Here is a 20618-nt window from a genome sequence, read left to right as displayed (position 1 = left end):
AATTTTGGAGAGAATGTACTACTAACCTTTGTAACATCTTACTCTGGTGAGTGGCCTTCAATGTATTTTATGTATTGAATGTGAGAGATTTGGAGTTGTTTGGAGGTGATGCAGTGGAAGATAAAGCTAATGTTCTTATTTTAGTTTTAGCAGTATTCGTTCACTGTAGTATTCATGGCATAATTTTTAAATGTGACAATTCGGATAAATCGACCTGAAAGTGAATTTCAATAGGTTGGCAACTCTGGTTAAAGCTCATTTTGGGACTTTATTCTGTGACGTGATGGTGTTAGTACAAAGTGTTTCCATGTGACTATTTTAAGTTCCTAATTAGACTCTGTTGTCAGAGGAGACTCCGGTATTCAACATTAGGTGTACCAAACAGTCCTACCCAGTTCCATTTGTATATTATATTGAAAGCAGTGAAGAGCTGTGCTACCTACTTTTCTTATTGACATCTTATATTTACATCCAGAGGATTCATATTATGTAGTGGCCAATAGGAGCTGAGCTCAGTTAAATGATCGATTTGGTGGTGGGTCTTATCCACTGCATTTTAGTCTGCTCTTTTGGCTCATGCATAAAACCACCACTGGATTAAATTGCTTTCAGTGTCGATGACAAATGTGACAGGGGAGCCCACTGTATGTCTTCTAAATTGCTTTTAACTTGTGTTGAATATCAATCTACAGATAAGCCCGCTGACAGGCATTGATGACCTAAGGAAATTCATAACATACCGTAGGCCAATGCAATTGAGAGACTGCTGAGAAGATCATAAAGATGACTCCATCTTGAACAAAAGGCCTCTTCTCCATTATTAATGAATGTGTGACTGAATATAAGTATATTAAAGATTCATGAATAATTATGAGATGGTTCAATCCAATTTTCCCACAACGGGTCTCTGATCTTAAAGAGCTGACCTTTCGGTTTTCTCCAATGAGCGCTTGTGCGCACGGGTTGACGTCCTATGAGCCAAAGTCAAAAAGAAGCCATGAGCATTTGCTGCACAAAGTCAGCAGGAGTTATTTTTAGAGAAAGAAAAACAATGACATAACGACACTGAAACCACCCAAGGAAGACATCCATCAATATGTTGGCTTTAAACTTTACAGAGAAGGGAAAAAACACTTCATGTTTGTTGTGGCGTTTGCGTCTCTAGTAATGGAGGAAAGGAAGGATGGGGGGGGCAAAGTTTAATAACTCCCACACTGTTTTCCTCATGTAGCTTGACTTAAGACTTGCCAAGGAGCTTTAACAATGAAGTATTATTTCAGTAGGTAAAGAAACACAGACTGAGTCATACCTAGTGTGTACAAAATCATTTACCTCGCCAAGAGGATAAATTAGGGTTCGGGTAAATTTGTTCCCTCACGGAGCCAGGACTTGCCGGGTGTGGAGAATGAAGTTGACAGAGTGGATGGAAGCCTGTAGATGTTATTCAATTCTGCTTGGGTGGGGAACGCAGGCAAGCAAATTTACTACATACTTAAGCGTATATAAATGTGAACAGGCTGTGTTGTTTCATTAGGGCCCTAACATGATAAAAAGAATCCAACGTGAGGCAAAATCATCCCTTCACATTTTTCTCCCTGCCAGAGTCTTGGCCCATGAAAAGATATTTTCTTTCTTCTCTTTGCTTTCTAGGTCTCGGTGGGAGGCAAGTTCATTATAGATTCAGCAGGTCTTGATTAAAGGCGTCTATGCCATTAAGACTGCATGAGTGTTCTTTGCCCATATCTTTGAGGATGTGGGTAGTATGGCGTTCAGTGGGTAGTTATAGCAGATCGTTAAGCACAACAAAATCCTAGAAAAAGCACAACTCTCCGATGGTATGTTGTGTGCATGTCAGATCATTCATCCTGGTGAAGGTCTGACATTCATTCATCGTTTCAAATGGATGCTTGTCCCTTAGCCACTGCAGCCTACACACACACACAACAATTAACAAACACAACATTGGGGTCCTCTGACGGTTTTCTGAAATCTCGTGCGTGCGGTGCTTAGTTGTAGCAATCAACTTATGCAACACAATTTTATTAAATCTTCATTTATATAGCGCTTTTCACAACAGCTGTCGCTGTAACCAAATGCTTTACAGAGCATATAATATAATACAACATGACACGTCACATAAAACATTGGCAATAATCCAATCATAACATGCCTTGTTATTTGAAGCAGTTGTAGATGAAAGAGGAGAGAATCAAAGTCCCCTCAGAGGGTGTTGTACAATAGACAGTATTTCATTTTCAGTGCCTTTGTTTCAATTAATGTAAAAGGAGCATCATTTTAAATTTGGCAAACAGGTTTTTTTTTTTTCCAAATGATTATTCTCAAAACTGCAGGCAAATAAAATTGTAAGGTGTAAAAAAACTGGGGGCTGTCATTATTTTTAGAATCCTCAACTCTCAAGGTAAATAAGTCTGCTTTTATGAAGGACTGAAGAAATCAGAATAATTGCATAGGAAGTCTAAAATCAGAAGACTTGGACAATCTTTAGTTAATAAAATGTCTCAAAACTACTTGATTATTAAAATACAAGGTGACTAATTTGATAACCTGTTAATTGATTTAATTTTGACACCACTACAACTAATTGGAATTTAAATTGAACAACTCAATAGGTAATACCAATATTGTGGGTTTTTTTGTTTTGTTTTTTTACTTTCTTTAAATAAATCACTAACAAGTCCGGAAAAAAACAAATGAATAAAATAAATGTTTTTCACTTTATTTTCGCTGATTTATTTTTCTGTTTGCTGTAAATCAGGGCTGTCCAGCTGCTTTTGTTTTTGTGAACAACTCCCCTAGTTTAAAAGGATATTGCATGAGACACATTGAGCTAATAATAAAAGCAAGCGCATGTTGCAATTGGTGGCCACAAATTAGTCTTTTTGTCCGCACTTTATATCTATAATGTGGCCATTTTTTTTTCTAATGCCATATCCTGCATTGTGAAAAAAAATAAACAACCAACCAAAATAGAAGATATAATTTATCGGGTGAAATGACCTGTTTGTCCGGGCATCTGGTTTCTGGGAGTCAGCTCCTTATTGATTTTCTGTGAATAATTTATGTCATGGGAAAAAAAATCTAACTCTGAAACCTATTTTTATCCACGAGTAATTCACATAAAGTACAGAGACTAGCTGTATAAGCACACCTAATACTTGCTTTTACATGTTCATGTCTCTTCCCAGGTTTGTTTTGCTTTTCCTGATCACACATTTCTGACCTGGCATGTGGGAACATATAAAGATCTGTGCCCTCTTGGCTCGATATCACTGCACTGCTTGACACTGTATCCGCTACCAAACCTATTTGAAAAGAACGTAATGAACAGGTAGTTTTTTTTCATCACCATTTTTATTTTGAATATTCTATGTATTAGAATGTCTTTTGTTCCCATAAAAGTCGACAAATATTCTGCATAACTTAATAGGTAATTACCTGCTCCCTACCCCAGAGATATATTTTGTAATTTCAACTATTTACCTGTTTACTGTTTAACTCTCTAATAGCTATAATTATGATAATGGTCTATTACAGTCAAACTGATCCCCAACCCTCCAGTGTGAAATAAATGTTTGCCACTTTTCATTAAATACAATTCATGCAAATGACAAATCTGTTAATGGCTGTCAGGGCACACAATGCTTGGGCGACTACTTTTGATTAAATAGCACAGAGTCTGAGCAGAAAAGTGAAGCCCGTAAAGGTGAAGTAAAAACATTATTTGTATTTTCACCTGTTAAAAGTGTGCTTCAGCATTAAGCCATCAAATTATTCAATTAGTGTGTAGACTCATGCATGTGGAAAATGTCACAGGCACATTACCAGATGCAAAATACCGCCGCTGCTACTGCGTCTCCTACAAAAGACCCTCCATCCCTATGTCGACAACTTCGCCTGAGCATTTAAGTGGGCCAATTATCAGATAATAGTGCTATTCTGTGCTAACACTGCAGCTGTACTTACGTTTGGGCTTTCACATGCTTGTGTTCCCATATGATCTAATACCTGCCGTTACGTCAGACTGGTGGTAGGCAGCTAATCAAAGATTTATTCTGCATGTACATATGTGTAACTAGATGTTTGATGGCAAGCAATTAAAAAGTACCTGTCAAGGGCCACGCCAACATACTAACGTCAATTGGCTTGCACAAGAGTAGTGACTGTGCAACATGTTTAAAACTTTGCAGGACAACATTAGAGGACAGACTTTTGTTTACAGTTCTTTTTCTGAATGGCTGCTGCATCCGACTGCAGGGGGAAAGTTAGTAGTTTGAAATATATTTTACGACACATGGTCCAAGAACTTTTCTAATAGAAGTAAAACACAACACTGTTGTATGAAATTGTCAACAACCTGCATAGTCAAATTCAACCCTGATAACCCTTTTGGGCTCCATGAAACGAAAAGACACTCTTAATGGCTTTTACCTAAAGTCATAGGTTCTGAACTTCAAGAACTCTAAATTACTCCAATAAAACTCACACTGGCTTTTATGATATTGTATGAATAAATCACAACTTAATAACTACAGGGTGAACTCATTCCCTTCAGCCATTCAGGGAAAGTGTTTCATTTTCTCCTTTTAGAGTCTTATTCTTAATTCAACAACTCTAATGCTTATTTCAATCTTTTTGGATGGATGTGTGTGACACACGCGTGCATGCGTGTGTGGTCTCTATCCACTTAGGCTTGGGTAAGTTGAAAACAAAGCAAAACAAAACAAGTTTATTTCTTGACAGCATTTCACAACAGCTGCAGCTGTAACAAAACACTTCACATCTTGTGTCGCTGTTTGGGGTGGTAGCTGCACTGAATACAACATGAAGGCCCTGCAGCGCATAGTGAGCACGGCTGGTAAGATTATTGGTGCTTCACTCCCCTCCCTGAAGGACATTTACACCTCCCATCTCACCCGCAAGGCGACTACGATTGTGGGTGATGTGAGTCACCCCGCTCACTCTTTGTTTGATCTTCTGCCCTCTGGGAAGAGGTACAGGAGCCTGCGCTCCCGCACCACCAGACTCACCAACAGCTTCATACTCCAGGCTGTTAGGATCCTGAACTCTCTCCCCCCTTCTGCGTAGCGTCCTGTACTTTTGCGCAATATTCTGACTGTCTGCTGTATGCACACTTGCTCCATTTTTGCTCCTCTTATGTTATTTGTTTATTTATTATTTATTCATCACTCTTATTCATTGTTTGTGCCTTCTTGTTTTTACTTTTTGTGTTGTTTGCTTGTATGTATATTGTGTACTATGTCTTGTCACCGTGGGATAGTGGGAACGTAATTTCGATCTCTTTGTGTGTCTTGACATGTGAAGAAATTGACAATAAAGGAGACTTTGACTTTGATATAGCAATGGGACAACCACAGAGACCGTGAAAACAATAAATTGAAACACAAATTAAAATAAATCTTTGCATAATGGTAAAAGTTGAGTCAGTCAAAAGCCAAAGAATAAAAATGGCTGTTCAAATGAGTTTCAAAAATCTCAACATTTCAGGATGTCATTTCAAAGAAGAGCACTTCCAGGAAGTGGGAAAGTAGAGCAGGATGGGCAAAAGCTGAGAACTACCACAGCACACACTAGCACTTAACTGCAGCTCTTGGTTGATACAGCACACAACATAGCAAGATGCATGAGATTGTTCACTTGCAAGCCGGCCAATGTGGGAATCAAATTGGAGCAAAGGTTTGCTAATGAAACTAATAATGATCTCTTTTCTGTTGTTTTCTACTTTTTGAACACAAATGTTATATCGGTCAACACTGGGGCAAGTGCTGAATAAGTGTTTCTCAATCTCTGGCAGCTGGTTATAAGAGAATATTATTGCTGTATTTCTAAGCCCACCTAATGATGTTGGGTAGTTGAAAAGTACATGAAAAGATATTTAAATTATAAGATAGAGCATTTTAAATATCCCTCACGGGATCAAAGAGTGTGGCATCATAATCAAAAGTGTTGTACACGTCTCTCTGCATGTCATGTTTGCTGATTGAGAGACAAGGTTTTTATTGATAACAAAAAGTAAAATTAAATTAGTGAAACTAAATTTGGGCAAACTTAATATAGGTTTTATTATAGTATAAATGGGCTTCATTTGAAATGTATTGCTGTCTACAGAAAAGGGAAGGTCAGTCATTTGAGAACCCTTGATACCGTAATTTTACAACTATAGGGCGCACATAAACGCCTTTGATTTTCTCTCTAAAAAAAAAAAAAAGTGCCTTTTAAGAAGGTGCATCTATTGTGTGAATCAAATAAAAAAAATCTGTAAATTAGTTTTGTGTGGATTCCGTAATATACAGGAGTGGACGTAGATCGGGACAAAAAAAACAAAAACAATCAGAGGACTAGACATAACACAGAGGAGTATGTACCTTCGTTGCCATTGTTTTGTGTGGCTTCCGCCATGTAGATGGGGACAAAAAAAAAAGATCACAGGACTAGACGTGTATGTACCTTCGCCGCCATCACACAGAGATGTAATATACAAGCACCCGATGAACCAATCAGAGGACGATGTTTCGATATGTTCCATTAACACTGGATCCGTATTTAGTATTTTGTACGGACTAAGGTCTAAAATTCAGTACTACCTACGAGCTAGCGCTATGTCTCCATCTGCAATGGCAACACCGGGTGACCAATTGTACTTAAGGGATCTATGTAAAGTATAAAAACATCAACATCTCATGATTGATGAATTAATATCCAAAGCAGCTTTTCAGAGCTCCGCGTGCGAGGGGTCGCCATTGTGTGATAATGTGGGGGTGATGTTTGTCCTTTAGATGTCATGCTGTCTTTGTTGTTTTTGATGAATTGTTTGTGGCTACACAGATTCACATTCAGTTCATCAGTCATTGAATGAAGACGTGTTCCTCAGTTTTGCCACAACATTAGTTTTTGCATTCATTTGCAAATCAGGAAGGAAAAAAAGAGATAGGAAATGTCTACTTCACAAAGCAAGCAGGTTTGTGAACTACCCGATTGCAACTGCTGCAGGTAGTGACGTGAAACCACAAAAGCAATTTGGAAAAAAAGAATAAAGATTTTAGTGCAGACATTAAAGACCTAACTTGAGAAAACATTGAAGACTCAAAAACAAGCAGCAGCTGAAAAAGAACCTGTAGTAAAAAGTTTGGCAAAGCATCTCAAAGAAAGAATTCTTTTTCCCAATATTCTCAGTTGTTCAATTGGTGTGAACCCCCAAGAACTTAGCTTGTCCATCTTAAGCGATTTCTAATTTTCTTTGTACATTGTGATTATTTCAAATTATTGCGGGTTGCATAAAAGGCAACATCCTGAAAACTTCACGATAACCTTAAATTTTCCTTGATGCAGAATTTATAATGATTCATGTGAATGAATTGTTTTGACTGTTTTGACTGGACCAGTTTTGGGAAGTGATGAGTGACGAGCATGGCATTGACACCACTGGATCCTACCATGGAGAGGATGACTTCCAACTGGAACGAATCAATGTCTGCTACAATGAGGCTTCAGGTCAGAAATCTGCCATGACTTTCAAGAAATTCAAATCCAAGTTTAGGATTTGATCTGTAGGAGGAAAGTATGTCCCAAGGGCGGTCTTAGTGGATTTGGACCCTGACACCATGGACACTTTCCGGTCCGGCCCATTTGGGAGGATATTTAGACCTGACAACTTCGTCGTTGGTAAGCTACGACTTGAGCAAATACAAGACAGTATGAAATTCAATTGTGAACAAAATGGGGTATTTTTTCCAGGCCAAAGGGGAGCAGGAAATAACTGGGCCAAAGGTCACTACACTGAAGGAGCCGAGCTGGTGGACTCGGTTCTGGATGTGGTAAGGAAGGAGGCAGAGGAATGCGACTACCTTCAAGGGTTCCAGCTGACGCATTCTTTGGTTGGTGGCACCGGATCTGGGATGGGAACTCTGCTCATCAACAAGATCCGTGAGGAGTACCCGCACAGCATCATGACCACCTGCAGTCTGCTGCCCTCTCTGAAGGTCTAACTCTTGTCGTTCTAAGAGGTCATTCCACAATTGGAGTAAAATGAGAATTGTTAGCACGTTAGCCTTGGTGGTGTTCTGCACTCTGCTAAGTGAAGTTGTAGTTTTTACTTGCAACAATTCACCTGCAGGTGTCCGACACAGTAGTGGAGCCCTACAACGCTACCCTTGGGCTCCACCAACTTGTTGAGAACACAGACCAGACCTTCTGCATTGATAATGAAGCCTTGTACGACATCTGCTTCCGTACCCTCAAGCTGAAGACACCCACCTATGGAGACCTCAACCACCTGATTTCTGTCACCATGAGTGGTGTGACAACCTGCTTGCGATTTCCCGGGCAGTTGAACGTGGACCTCCGTAAATTGGCCGTCAGCATGGTGCCCTTCCCTCGTTTGCACTTCTTTATGCTGGGCTTTGCTCCGCTCACCAGCAGGGGGAGAATACAGTACAGAGCCCCCACCTTGCGTGAACTAACTCTGCAGCTATTTGATTGCAAAAATATGATGGCTGCTTGTGACCCCCGCCACGGGCGCTACCTTGGCGTAGCTGCCATATTTCGTGGCTCCATGTCCATGCAGGAGGTGGATGAGCAGATGCTGAACATGCAAAACAAGAACAGCAGCGACTTCATCAAGTGGATCCCCAACAACGTCATAACGGCCGTTAGCAACATCCCGCCGTACGGCCACAAGATGGCCGCGACCTTCATTGGTAACAACACTGCCATCCAGGAGCTGTTCAAGCGCATCTCTGAGCAGTTCACTGCTATGTTCCGCCGAAAGGCTTTTCTCCACTGGTACGTGGGCGAGGGCATGGATGAAATGGAGTTCACTGAGGCGGAAAGCAACATGAATGATTTGGTGTCTGAGTACCAGAAATACCAGGAAGCCATCGTTGAGGAGGAGGAGGAGGAGGAGATGGCCGAAGACATTTCACAATTCACTGCCTGGATGCGTTTCCTATAACCTGCATTATCACTCCTGCCTCTTCTCTCCATTAGCGACTGTAGACCTTTGCCCAATTCTTTCAGTCATCGGTGGGTCTCTACCTAACAACAGTGGCCACATAGAGGTCTGTCAGACTCATCAACTTTTTGTTAATGTTTCTTTTGTTCACTACGCAGTTCTACATTTCTGCCATATGCAGTGCATTGAGTTTTAATTCGTTTCATTTGGTATTTGACTTGAATATATGTATTGGTAAGCATAGTGATGGTAGTGTTTTTGTGCTTCTCCATTCAGCCTGAACATGAGACGCAAGTCATTTCCACATCACAGCTTTGTCAGGGAAAGAAAAAAAAAGGCACACTTCTCTTGTTTTTTAAAGAAAAAAGAAAGTTCTTGTGTAACTATATTAAAGCGATGATACAAACATTCGAGCTCAACCCTGGCCAGGTGAATAAAATAGAGCAGAAAATAAAGAAACTGTGTGGTTCCACTGGTTGCTTGCCTGATCACAATTTAAAATGTCATCGTGTGTACGTATGTATGTGTATATAGAGAGTCTTTACATCATAAATAACTAAAGATATGCTTTTAATGGCAAGTGCATATAGAAGTTTTGACTTTGTGGCATGCACACATGATGACACAAGACTGACATAAAGCAGGAAGTTCTCAGTCACACGCAGACAGCAGTGGTTGTGCTAGACTGCTGCTACTTCCCTCTGTCTTCCTGAATGGCAACAGAGAGAACCTGCTGAGGATCTTGCCCCTTCGGGACCAACACATGGACACAGTGGCATTCAGACAGCATGGGCTCCAGAATCAAGTATGTTATTATCAATTATCAAGAGAAAACTTCTATTCTTGCTGTCTTGTTTGTCACTTCCTCTCAGATCTGTGAGTACATTGCATGACTATAACGTTAAGTCAACTGAAAGGACAACAGAATGTGCTTCTCACAGAAAGCCTTCCATCTTTTTGATGTTTGTTAGGGTTACTGTTTGACATTCCGCTGTCAAATGTGACGGGTTCTCGTCTGACTTTGTTTTCACAGACAAAATCCTGAGCGAGCCTTCATCGTATTCTTTGAGGCATCATGTCCCATAGCCAGAGATGAAGGTCAGTCCCTTGTACCTTACAACAAGGCCTGTGAGCGTTTCCATTACTGTCCATTACTATCAACAGAATCTCCTCCAATACACTCCCAAATTAAGTAATGGAAGTGTTCCTCACAAAAGTTTCTTTGTCTCCAGCAATCAATCTGTCTTCCTACAAGATAGAGGACAGTGACTATACATACTGTACATGCTGTTAAATGTCAAGCAATGCCATCTAAGCCAAACAACTGCCTGAAATGGATGGTACAAACACAATCTGCAACCATGGGTATTTCCTGTTCTGTGGTTTGACAACCACATCGCTTGTCCTGTTGCTTTGAACTAGAAAGCAACATGAATGCAATCCATTTCCTAAACATGCTACATTTATTTGCAATCTGTTTGATCTACTGTTTGTTTAAGTTGTCATGGCGCTCTATATACAAAAGTTGATGGTGAACAACTTGGCCTTGGCTCCATAATGGTTGAGAGTCACTATAGTGATATAATATGTAATTGTGTGCTGCAGATCCGCATGTACGTCTTCAGTACCCGGATGACTTCAGAGATGAGGTACAGTACACCCTTGCATTTGTTTATGAAACATAAAGTATGGCATGTATCCATTTACAGTCAACTTTGAATGCTATGGTACATCTAGCACATAAAACTAATAATCTGCTTTGTAGGAGTCTTGTCAAACCTTAACCAGGTTCTGCTTCCCATACGATATACAAAGGTATGTTTTCTATCATTACCTCGGCCAATAGGCGTTATTTTGTTTTTAGTGAGCAGGACAACTAAGACACAAAAACTATTTACTTTTTTTTTATCATTTGATTTGTCTTTTTACCTATTGAATTTCTATTTCATTGTTTGTTTGAACCTTTAGCAGGGCTCCCTTTTGTGTGGCCTCACACTATGAGGTGTATATAAGATTTAGTACCTCTTACATGTGCCATAGAAACGCTTACCCCCACCAAGCAAAAAAAAAAAATTTCACTTCCAGCTCAACACTCTCAATAACGCAACAAAAACTCTCACAACAGGCAAAAGCAAAACGTCTCACAAACACTCAAAAACGTTCTCACGTGGCCCCTAAGAAAACTCACATACCAAATGTGACAATAAGAGGTTCTTCAGTTCTTCAGGGGCGGAGCTACAGGGTTGCCCAGGGTGGGTGGCCAATTATTTCTGCTGAGGTGAGAGACATTTTGTTGAGTTTGAGCATTTTTGGAATGAACATAAGAGGTAAATATATTTTTTTACCTATGCTGGACCTCATGCAATGAAGCTCCCTCCATTGTCATTTACTACACTTTTCTTGTCAGACTACACACTAAAAGCAGAAGCTGGATCTCGTCACAATTTTGTAGGGCAAACAAATGTCTGGCTTTTTTTTTTTCTCCACTTTTGGCAACATTCTAGTTTTTCCAGTTATTGCACTCTCTTTACAATAACATCTTTCATTCAGGGTGAGAGAAGAAGTGGCTGTGCAGCACTTTACTTTTGTTCTGACTGATATTGAGGGCTGCCAACGCTTTGGCTTCTGTCGCCTCAGCAACAGTGCTCAGATGTGTCTTTGCATCCTCAGGTATGAACATGTCAGGGAAAACGCTTAAGGCAGGTTAAATGACTCTATGTTTTCACAGTTACCTTCCCTGGTTCGAGGTCTTTTATAAAGTTCTCAATACCGTAGCTGTATACATCAGTAAGGGGCAGGTGAGTTTTTAATGGCGTCCAGGTTCATATTTTCCAAACAAATATTAGACTGAGCACTTTTATTTGCTTAATAGACCAATGAGATGAAAGTGATGCTTGCTGCACTCTACAACGAACCTATACCATTGACAGCCGGATCTATCACACTGCAGATGGTAAATCTCTAATTATAGTCCTACGTATGTATGTACAGTAGCAATAAGTATTTGTGAATTTAATAATATTAGGCCTGCCGGTACCCAGAGGGACAAAAGTTGGTGAGTCCAGTGAATAAATTAAATCTCCAAGTAGATTCAAAATTGTGAAACATAGAGATTCCTCTTATACGTTACAACACATGGTGAAATCTGCATTGCGCAAGCTTTTACGGGTTGAACGTAATCACAAAAATAAGGATAAAAGTTAAAAAACTGAAATGCTGAAAGAAATTGCATTTTTTTTTTTTAAATCAGTGTCAAAATTACTTTTATGGGTACTTAACGGCATCTCTAGTTATATTTGCTGCTGACCAGTGTCATTTCCCCAAATAATCATATTGAATCCTTTTGATAAGGTTCCATACTTCGTGGCTCCGGATCTCGGTCTCCCCTCTGTTCCCGAAAATGTGAGTAGTAGGATCAAACCTAGTGTCCCAAGTTTTACTTACTAACAACGCTGCTGTGTGTATGTGTGTGTGTGTGCACCAGAGGAACTTAACAGAGCTGGTGGTGTCCGTAGATGTGACGAACCTTCTGCAGCTCTACGCCAGCATGCTGTTTGAAAGACGCATCATCATATTTGCTCGCAAACTCAGCACCGTATGTATTTCTTTCATTGTTTTGAATGACATTTTATAACCATTCATATGATGTGCTACTATGTTTGTAGCTGACATCTTGCGTACACGCACTTGGGGCTCTGTTATACCCAATGCACTGGCAACACATCTTCATCCCAGTCCTGCCACCTCACCTTTTGGACTATTGTTGGTAAGCCTATCAGTCTGTCATCTGTGTTTCCATGTGTCACATCTGATCTGTTACAGCGCACCTATGCCGTACCTTATTGGAGTTCACAGCAGTCTATCGGAGGTAAGAAATTGAAATTCACAAATGTCTGAACATGCCCACTTAATAATGGTAAGAAATTGAAATTCACAAATCTCTGAACATGCCCACCTAATAATGGTTTGGCAGAAGGTGAGGAGCCAAGGATTGGAAGGAGTTGTCATTTTGAATGTGGATGCAAACACATTGGAAACCCCCTTCAATGACCTGAAGAAAATACCTTCACATGTGGTAATATATCTTTATGTGTGTGTTGTGTGTTTGTTTGAATGTGCAGTATTTATTGAAATGGTGCCTGCATCCATAGTGGTGAAAAATGATCCTTCAGATGGTATGGGCTCATTTCCCATTCGTCCCACTCAATGCTTGCTTCACAAGCCCCCTTCAGCCCCTCCTGTGACCCTGAACAAGATAAATGTATACACTCACATCCAAAAGTACTGGAACAGTGAGGGCATTTGTTTTTATTTGTATTTCATTTTTCCTGTCAAGTGAAAGCACTTGAGCTTGACCTCAAAAGATTAATTTGAGAAAAGAGATCGTGAGAGATGTAAAAAGTTTGGAAATGAAATATATTGGACTTTTATTATGTCGCAATCACTTGGCATTTGAATGGGAGTGTGTGGGTTTCTTCCACTGTACGAGCGTATGTTGTATAACCTTCTTGTCACCACTTCTAAAAGTACGGTGTATCTGTCCCCAGAGGTCTGGGCTAAAAGTATGTTTGAAGAGCCAGGTGGTTTCTGCTGGCTGTGGCGTCTCACAGGCCTTTCTCAAGGCCCAGTCTGTGCTGTTTGGAGGATACAAGGATGCTCTGCAAAATCACAAGGTCGGTGCTTTATCATATGGCCTGAAAGTGAATGCGAATGTTTTTATGGTTCATAATTTTCTTTCTGGTTCTAGTTTTTTTTTTTTTGATATATCTTAAAAAATAAATTTTCATGTTTGAGGTGAAATTTAATTTCTTATTCTTGTATATTTTCATGCATATATTACATACTATTATTATTATTATTATTATTAATAATAATAATATATTGTCAACGTTTCTGTAATTTTGCAGGCGGGCGGGGTATGCTTCAGTAAGGATTTGTTTCTAGATCATAAGTCATCCAGTATGAGGCAGTTTCTTCAGAGTGCCATCCATTTGCAGTTCTTCAAACAGGTACGGTACTTGGCTCCTCTAAGTGTCTGCTGCTCTCTACTGGACAAAAATATGTAACTGTGCTGTAGCTACTTAATGATAATCTGGGGCGAAAATATCCTCACCTATAAAATAATTGCACAATCCAAGACTATTTGTGACTATGTGACTTGTGGTGTTTTACATTTATTTCATTTAGCATTGTTATAGCATCATAATATAAGTATAAGCTCTATTTTTTGTTGTATTTCATTCATGGACAGCACGGTGGGCTAGTGCACCTCTGCCTCACATACGAGAGGTTTTGGATTTCTGAGAGTACTCTGACTAAAAATCTAAATTGTGTGAAAGGTTGTTTTTCTCACTGTACACTGCGGTTGATTGGAGACCAGTCCAGGTTTGCGGAATAGGATTCAGCTCACCAGTGATCCCAATGATGAGAACCTTTATAGAAAATGGATGGACGTTCAAATGTTTATGGTCATTTAGAAATGCCCTTATTTTTTAGATAAATTATCAAGGCCCATTTCCATTGAGTTCACGAATTGTGTTAGAATGGTAATGGTTGGTTAGAAAACCCTTGAAAATCCTTGTGCCATTATGTTAGTTTTGTTGGAAAACACTAAATTCTCTGACCCCAAACTTTTGAAAGGTAGTACATACAGTAAAGTTTCTTACTGTTAGGTATTACGACTCGACACGACTCATGACTTGGGCTGTTTACTCAACAGGATAATAGGAAAGATGCACTTCATCGGATCAGTAAATATTGAACACCACTATGGTAATATTTTACATGTTTATTCTGGCGAACAGGTGCAAGGCGACGTCTGAGCATCACCTTGTTCTTGCGTGTGCAGTATACAACTAAAGTGGACTGATTTATTCAGACAGCATGGCCCCATTTCAATTTGAAAATATGAGCCATTCCTGAAATAATGTATACATGATATTAGTATTTTTAGTAACTTGTGAAATATTTTCAGTTTATTGATGAACGCCTGGATATTCTGAACACAGGGAAAGTACCACAGGAGCTCTTTGAAGAAGGAATCCTTGAGTGTGAAACAACAGGTAAGTACAATGTACTGTAGTGGAAAGAAATTGTGGATGGAGGAATCTGTCACTTGTTGAACTTTTGTTTTTTTACAGGAAAGCGTAAATCTTATATACAACTAGTTGATCATATAAAGGTAAGTTAGTCATAGCAAAACCAAATAAAAGTATCTTCTCAAATTGTTGCACAATTCATGATACCATTGTACCTTTGACAGAGAGGGGGAGGAGCGCTGATCCTCAACATGAAGTCCAAAACAAATAACATGCGGGTGAGTGCAAGCTGAGGAGTGTTAATAGTTAACCGTCTGCTAAACTTGAATGACTCTTTATATACAATATTGCACTTTGTCTTTATCAGGCGACAGGCATCGCAAATTCAGGTTTGAAAAGCAGGTCAAAAAATAAGGTGCGCTAGTGTCATAGTTGCAGTTATGCTCATATATGGTGTGTGTTTGCAGCTCCACTAACAAGTGTCTGTGTGTATGCATGTGTGGAAGGCAGGCCTTCAGCCAAACACAAGCCATTCAGAGAGGTGGATCCTTGTCACACCGTTCCGCTCCGTCCGACTGCCTGCAGAATGGCCTGCCAAATACGCAACACTTTGCAATGGTAAACAAAATATTGCGTCCATCAATGCCTCTCAATGGAAAGCCAATCGAGCATTTATTAGAAATCCTTGTTGTCCATGTTGAGAATGAATGGTTTTCCATACTTGACAGTTGCATAAGAGAAAAGTAGAGCACAACATCCAATGCTTTCCACTAATGTATCTTGCTTTACTTTTGTGTGTTGTTTTCACATTTTTTCACTATTTGTTCATTAATTCCTTTTTGTTTGGTGCTGGTAATTCTTTTACTTCCAAATTGGATATCAGTCACGTCCTCGTCGGCCCGGTTCCAAACTTGGTGTCACTCGAGGCCAGGAAGCCAAGGGAGCTGGAGATGCATGGAATGGGTGAGACACATAAACAAATATAAAGACCTGTTACCTGTTTACCAGTTAACCGTTTAGCTTACCAGGACATATTGGGTATAGTTTTCCTTTGTGGGAATAGTCTTGGGAAAAGTCTTGAGTTCAATTCCACTTTTGGGATGAACTAAAACTAAATGAAAGTAAGCCTGAGCCATCAAGCCCTACCAAAGGTTCAACATCAGTGGGTCTGATGTCACAAAAGTTCTTCTGGCTGAATGGACAGAAATTTCAGACACACTGAAATAGTGTAACAAGTTTTACCAGATGACTTGAAGTATCCCTGAATTAACCCTAACCACACATTAAACTGATGTATATATTCTCATTTGACCCTGTGTATCAATAAGGGCAATGTCTGGGCCAAGGGAAAAGCCTGACTCTGAGCTCGAAAAGGATGACGAGAAGGAGGAAGAATTGCTGTGTGATCTAGAGGAAATGGATCTTCTAAGCGAGATTTTTGACACACTCAGCACCCGCAGCTCACATGAGCGGGGACAGCTATATGGCACACGCAGCCTGGATCTGTTTGGACCAGACTGTCATGACTATATTACAAAGGTAAGAACATCAAACTGACACATTAAATAATACCACACGTACTGCGGATAGTAACAATGAAGAGGTTCATCATACTGCTTAATCGATAGTTTACTGTAATCGTCAAGGCTTTTCACTTGGGTAAAATTACTACTATTCTGTGTTTAGCTTAGCCGAGTCAATCCCAGCCAGGAGAGCCTTTCTCTGTCCACCAGCGGCAGTGGCAGCCTCCACAGCTGGAATCCGGAACAGTCAGAGGAGGTGCAGACACTCACTGAGATCACAGATTGGTTGACCCTTGATGATGCATCAGCAGAACAAGCAGAGGTGCTGAGAAGCGTTGGAGATCCACAGGAGAACAGTAAGCTAGCGATAAATGTGAGCCATGGAATAGAAGTCCATAACAGAACTAGTTCAAAGGAAGTGAAGTTTGAGGCAGAAATATCGGGAAGAAAAGTGACTTTAAAACAGGGCAATGAGGAGGAAATAGCTGAGCGGCTTGAGGACGAAGTGCTGAAAAAGATGGAAAATGGCGCAAATTTGAGACAGAATGAGAAGAAACGTGGCGAAAAGAAAACAGCTGAAATAGAGGAGGATGCAACAGAAAAGAAAAGTCGAAACCTGGTGGAGAAAAGTAAAGAGGCGGTACTTGGATGTCATCTGTCCAGCGAAGGCTTCTTGGAGGAATCAAGGAATAAGAACTTGTCCAAGGAAGACAGCGCAGGAAACAGCAGTAACATTGTTCAAACATATCAATCGTATAATACAAGCAGCCATTCAGATTCTCGCAGCACCATCGAGCATGAGCAGGGTGGCCCGGTCACAGTCAAAGTGTCAGAACTCAAAAAGATGTTTGAAGCGACCACACTGGCTGAATAGGAGATACACTTTGGTTCCGCTTAAAAAAACAAAACATATAAAAAAACTATATCTCAGTGTATTGTTTGACAAACTTTGGATCGTGTCTAAGTAATGAGTGACATGCATATATTCTTTATTCATGTACAGTACACATTTTTAACAACAAAAGTGAGCATAATAAAAGTGCATCTCAGTTATTGTCAGTGTTAATAAGAATCCTTCATGAGTTTAACACGTACTTCATATATATATATATATATACATATAGTCAAGTATATATAAATAGACAAGACAATGCAGAGTCGAGTAAAAAACAACAAACATCTGTTCAAAAAGAAGGAAAAATTCAGTTCAAGTCTTTTCATGTGGCAGACTGAGGACAATTTTGCAAAACTCAAATGTCACGTAATGACTTGCATTCCCCTTTTCATGCAGCACAACTGGTGACATATTTGAAAGTCTGTTCTGTCCAATGAGTGAATAAATAGAGGTGGGAAAAAAGAACTGTGTGGTGTGTCAGAGGTTTTGCGATGCAAAACTCAAGGATCATCACTAGAAGTGTGTGAGCAAATTAATCCAAACAGTTGAAAAAGGGTCAGTGATGGAGTAACTTGGAGTAATAATCATATGAGGCGTTCTTCTTTGGGTAAAGGGAAAGGCAGACCGTTCTTTTCAGATCCAGCTGCTCCGATCTGTTTCCTCTCTTCTGCGCTGGGACGGTAGGTTCCTTCCATTCTTCTCTTCTTCTTTAGGACGCACAGCAGAAGTAGCAGAATCAAGCCAAGGAGAAGAACCACGGTGGAGATGAGAGCTGACACCGTGGGTGGGAAGGTTGCTTGCATTTTCATAGTGACGGACAGCTGCGAAGAGGTTATGAATATTTTGACAAAATGAAATAAGCAAAACAGCATAAGCAACATGTCAAATAGTTTTTAATCTAAAAATCTTAATCCACGTTTAAGCAGGAGATTTTTTTTTAGGTATTTGTGATTTGTGAAACGAATACCAGAATATCACATCATGCAAGTGTATGTTGATCCAAGAAACTTCAGTGGGTAATTAGGGGTAAAAGAAACACACATATTGGACAATGTGACAATGTTTTACCTCCCAGACGAAAGAAGGTCCGGTGTGTCCTTGGACCTTACATTGGAACAAGCATAAAAAAAATAATCATAGAGCATAGGAGCGGTATAAATTTTTCACATCAGGTGATAGTTAAAAATAAATAAAAAGTCTGAAAAATAACAAGTCTCCTGAGAGATTAACATAGGTTCAGTGACATAGTATTTGTTATTGGTTACTTCCCTTCCTTCCCACCAGATTATATAGGTTTATTTTATAACAGTGTTGACAGGCTGATCGGGATGCGGCTCTTGGGGCTCTGCGAGCCAGGCAGGAATGCAGCCCGTCCTGCTCCACCTGTTCGCTCAGCTGACTACTGGGAGCCGCAAGACTAACACGGCTTCTTAGTTGCAGTCAATATTTAGAGCTACCACGTAATTTGAAAGCGAATGACCTGCCCAAGACGGAACGTGTCCTGGTGAAATGACACTCACCGTTCGTGGAAGTCCCAGTTTAAAGCCGACACGGAAGATTCTGGGCGACAGCGACGTGCCCTCGGCACAACCGAAACTCGGTGACACGCTACCTTTACCTGGCTGAACTAAAGCAGGTCATGTGACACATTGGCCAATCAGAATCATTCTCAGTTAACGAGCTGGACGAATGTTTATTTTAGTTTGTTTTTCATGACTACGGTTAAAAAAAACGTGCAATTACGTCTAAATACAAAATAGCAAGTATTTGTTTGGTAAACGAGCAAGTTGTAGCAACTTTTAGGACGAGCAACATATTATTGAAGTGGTGGCCCGAGGGCCATATGCGGCCCTCACCCACTGTAGACGTGGCCCTTGATTAATTTTTGTAAATATATGCATACTTATAGTTGTGCTCAGTCATTTATAGAAGCAACAACTGTGCTACAGGATAGCAGCCATTGCTCACCAGAAGCTATAATTGTGCATCCAAGAAGAGCATATATTTCAAGTAGCGTTTTTTGGCATGATTGCCCATGCAGGCTGCCCAGGCCAGCATTTTTTTTATGTCACGTGGGGGCGACAAAATGTGTGATACAAAGCTATAATGTCACCCCCAGATTACATAAAATTGGTTTAGTCTCCTTTTCACCTCCGAATGACAGTGTTGGGAGGGATGGGAAAACTATCGACTGTTCTTGTCGAGTTCCAGATAAATGAGATGGACAGAAAAAGGTCAAAGCCATCATTCTTAATTTTTCCAGATTATTGCTTTTCTCTGCCAATTTTATGTATAGTCTATACACACTGATAACGATAAAGTTCAGAATTGTCCCATTGTATTTGTGCACTTTAAAAAGCATTTCCTGTTGTGATTGCAATAGTGAAACTTGTGCAATTGAGAAATGCAATTTTCTCTTTCTCACATTCTATTAAAAAACTCTGTGCGAAATGAAATTAGTTGGGTTTTTTTACGACGGGGCTTGGAAGTAGTCTCGCCCAGTGCGTAATTCAGTGTAGAACCGCCACTGTATATGTCACAACCTTTACAACAAGGATATCAAAAGAAAACAACCAACAGCGTTTTTCGTTTTAACAGCTAACCTATGACCGTTTGATAAAAGTGCATGAAGAATTAGTAAATGTGTGCGTAAATTTGGTTATTACATTGTTTTCACTCTATATCACATATAGCTACACCAGAATGAGAATTTAAATACATTTTAATTCGAGACACCTGAATGAGTATTTAAATCCATTTTAATTAAAAAATGAACCATGATAAATAAAAGACCAAATTGATGAGTGAAGCCACTTTATTGGAAACAAATCGAAAGCCGTCTCTCTTTGCCAAGTCAAGTCAAGTTGATTTGTATAGCCCTAAATCACAAGCAGTCTCAAAGGGTTTCACATAGAAGCACAAGCACAAGTTTGTCATCCGTGAAAATTCCCCGTTGCTGAAACACCAACAACTGTTTGTCAGGGATTACACAATTTTAACCTTGTGAGCTAGGGCATGTTCAAAAATATATCGACCCAGCTGGCTCAAAAAAGTGAACCTTTCGTTTCAGTAACTGACTGTTCCCAAAAATTTTAAAAGCACTATCGTGTAGAATCGATAGTGTTTATTTGATCTGAGAGTCTTTATTTACGCTGATTTTGCAGGATTTAAAC

General features: G+C 39.8%; 2 protein-coding genes across 3 annotated transcripts; both read left to right on the top strand.

Moving 5' to 3' along the window:
* Nucleotides 1-3264: 3264 nt before the first annotated feature.
* Nucleotides 3265-9236, top strand: LOC119121806 (tubulin beta chain-like). 2 transcript variants are annotated; one of them, XM_037249749.1, is made up of 5 exons: nucleotides 3265-3349; nucleotides 7422-7530; nucleotides 7591-7701; nucleotides 7774-8018; nucleotides 8153-9236. In XM_037249749.1, the coding sequence occupies exons 2-5, from the start codon at nucleotides 7434-7436 to the stop codon at nucleotides 8987-8989; spliced, it is 1290 nt and encodes a 429-aa protein (XP_037105644.1). In that variant the 5' UTR covers nucleotides 3265-3349; nucleotides 7422-7433; the 3' UTR covers nucleotides 8990-9236. The 2 variants fall into 2 exon arrangements, with proteins under 2 accessions (XP_037105644.1, XP_037105637.1); XM_037249742.1 differs by lacking the exon at nucleotides 3265-3349 and adding an exon at nucleotides 5410-5715.
* Nucleotides 9237-9642: 406 nt separating this feature from the next.
* On the top strand, nucleotides 9643-17901 carry si:dkey-76b14.2 (DENN domain-containing protein 1B). The gene is made up of 22 exons (XM_037249705.1): nucleotides 9643-9794; nucleotides 10023-10087; nucleotides 10595-10638; nucleotides 10755-10804; nucleotides 11540-11659; nucleotides 11718-11787; nucleotides 11862-11942; nucleotides 12341-12391; nucleotides 12474-12584; nucleotides 12655-12755; nucleotides 12812-12857; nucleotides 12963-13064; nucleotides 13537-13662; nucleotides 13897-13998; nucleotides 14964-15051; nucleotides 15130-15170; nucleotides 15252-15305; nucleotides 15395-15442; nucleotides 15538-15645; nucleotides 15911-15990; nucleotides 16356-16566; nucleotides 16714-17901. The coding sequence occupies exons 1-22, from the start codon at nucleotides 9778-9780 to the stop codon at nucleotides 17422-17424; spliced, it is 2427 nt and encodes an 808-aa protein (XP_037105600.1). The 5' UTR covers nucleotides 9643-9777; the 3' UTR covers nucleotides 17425-17901.
* Nucleotides 17902-20618: the final 2717 nt, after the last annotated feature.

This window comes from Syngnathus acus, chromosome 1, assembly GCF_901709675.1.
Source record: "Syngnathus acus chromosome 1, fSynAcu1.2, whole genome shotgun sequence".
In the NCBI taxonomy this organism is placed as follows: domain Eukaryota; kingdom Metazoa; phylum Chordata; class Actinopteri; order Syngnathiformes; family Syngnathidae; genus Syngnathus; species Syngnathus acus.
Note: the sequence above shows the minus strand (reverse complement) of the source record. Positions and strands in the feature narration are given on the sequence as shown.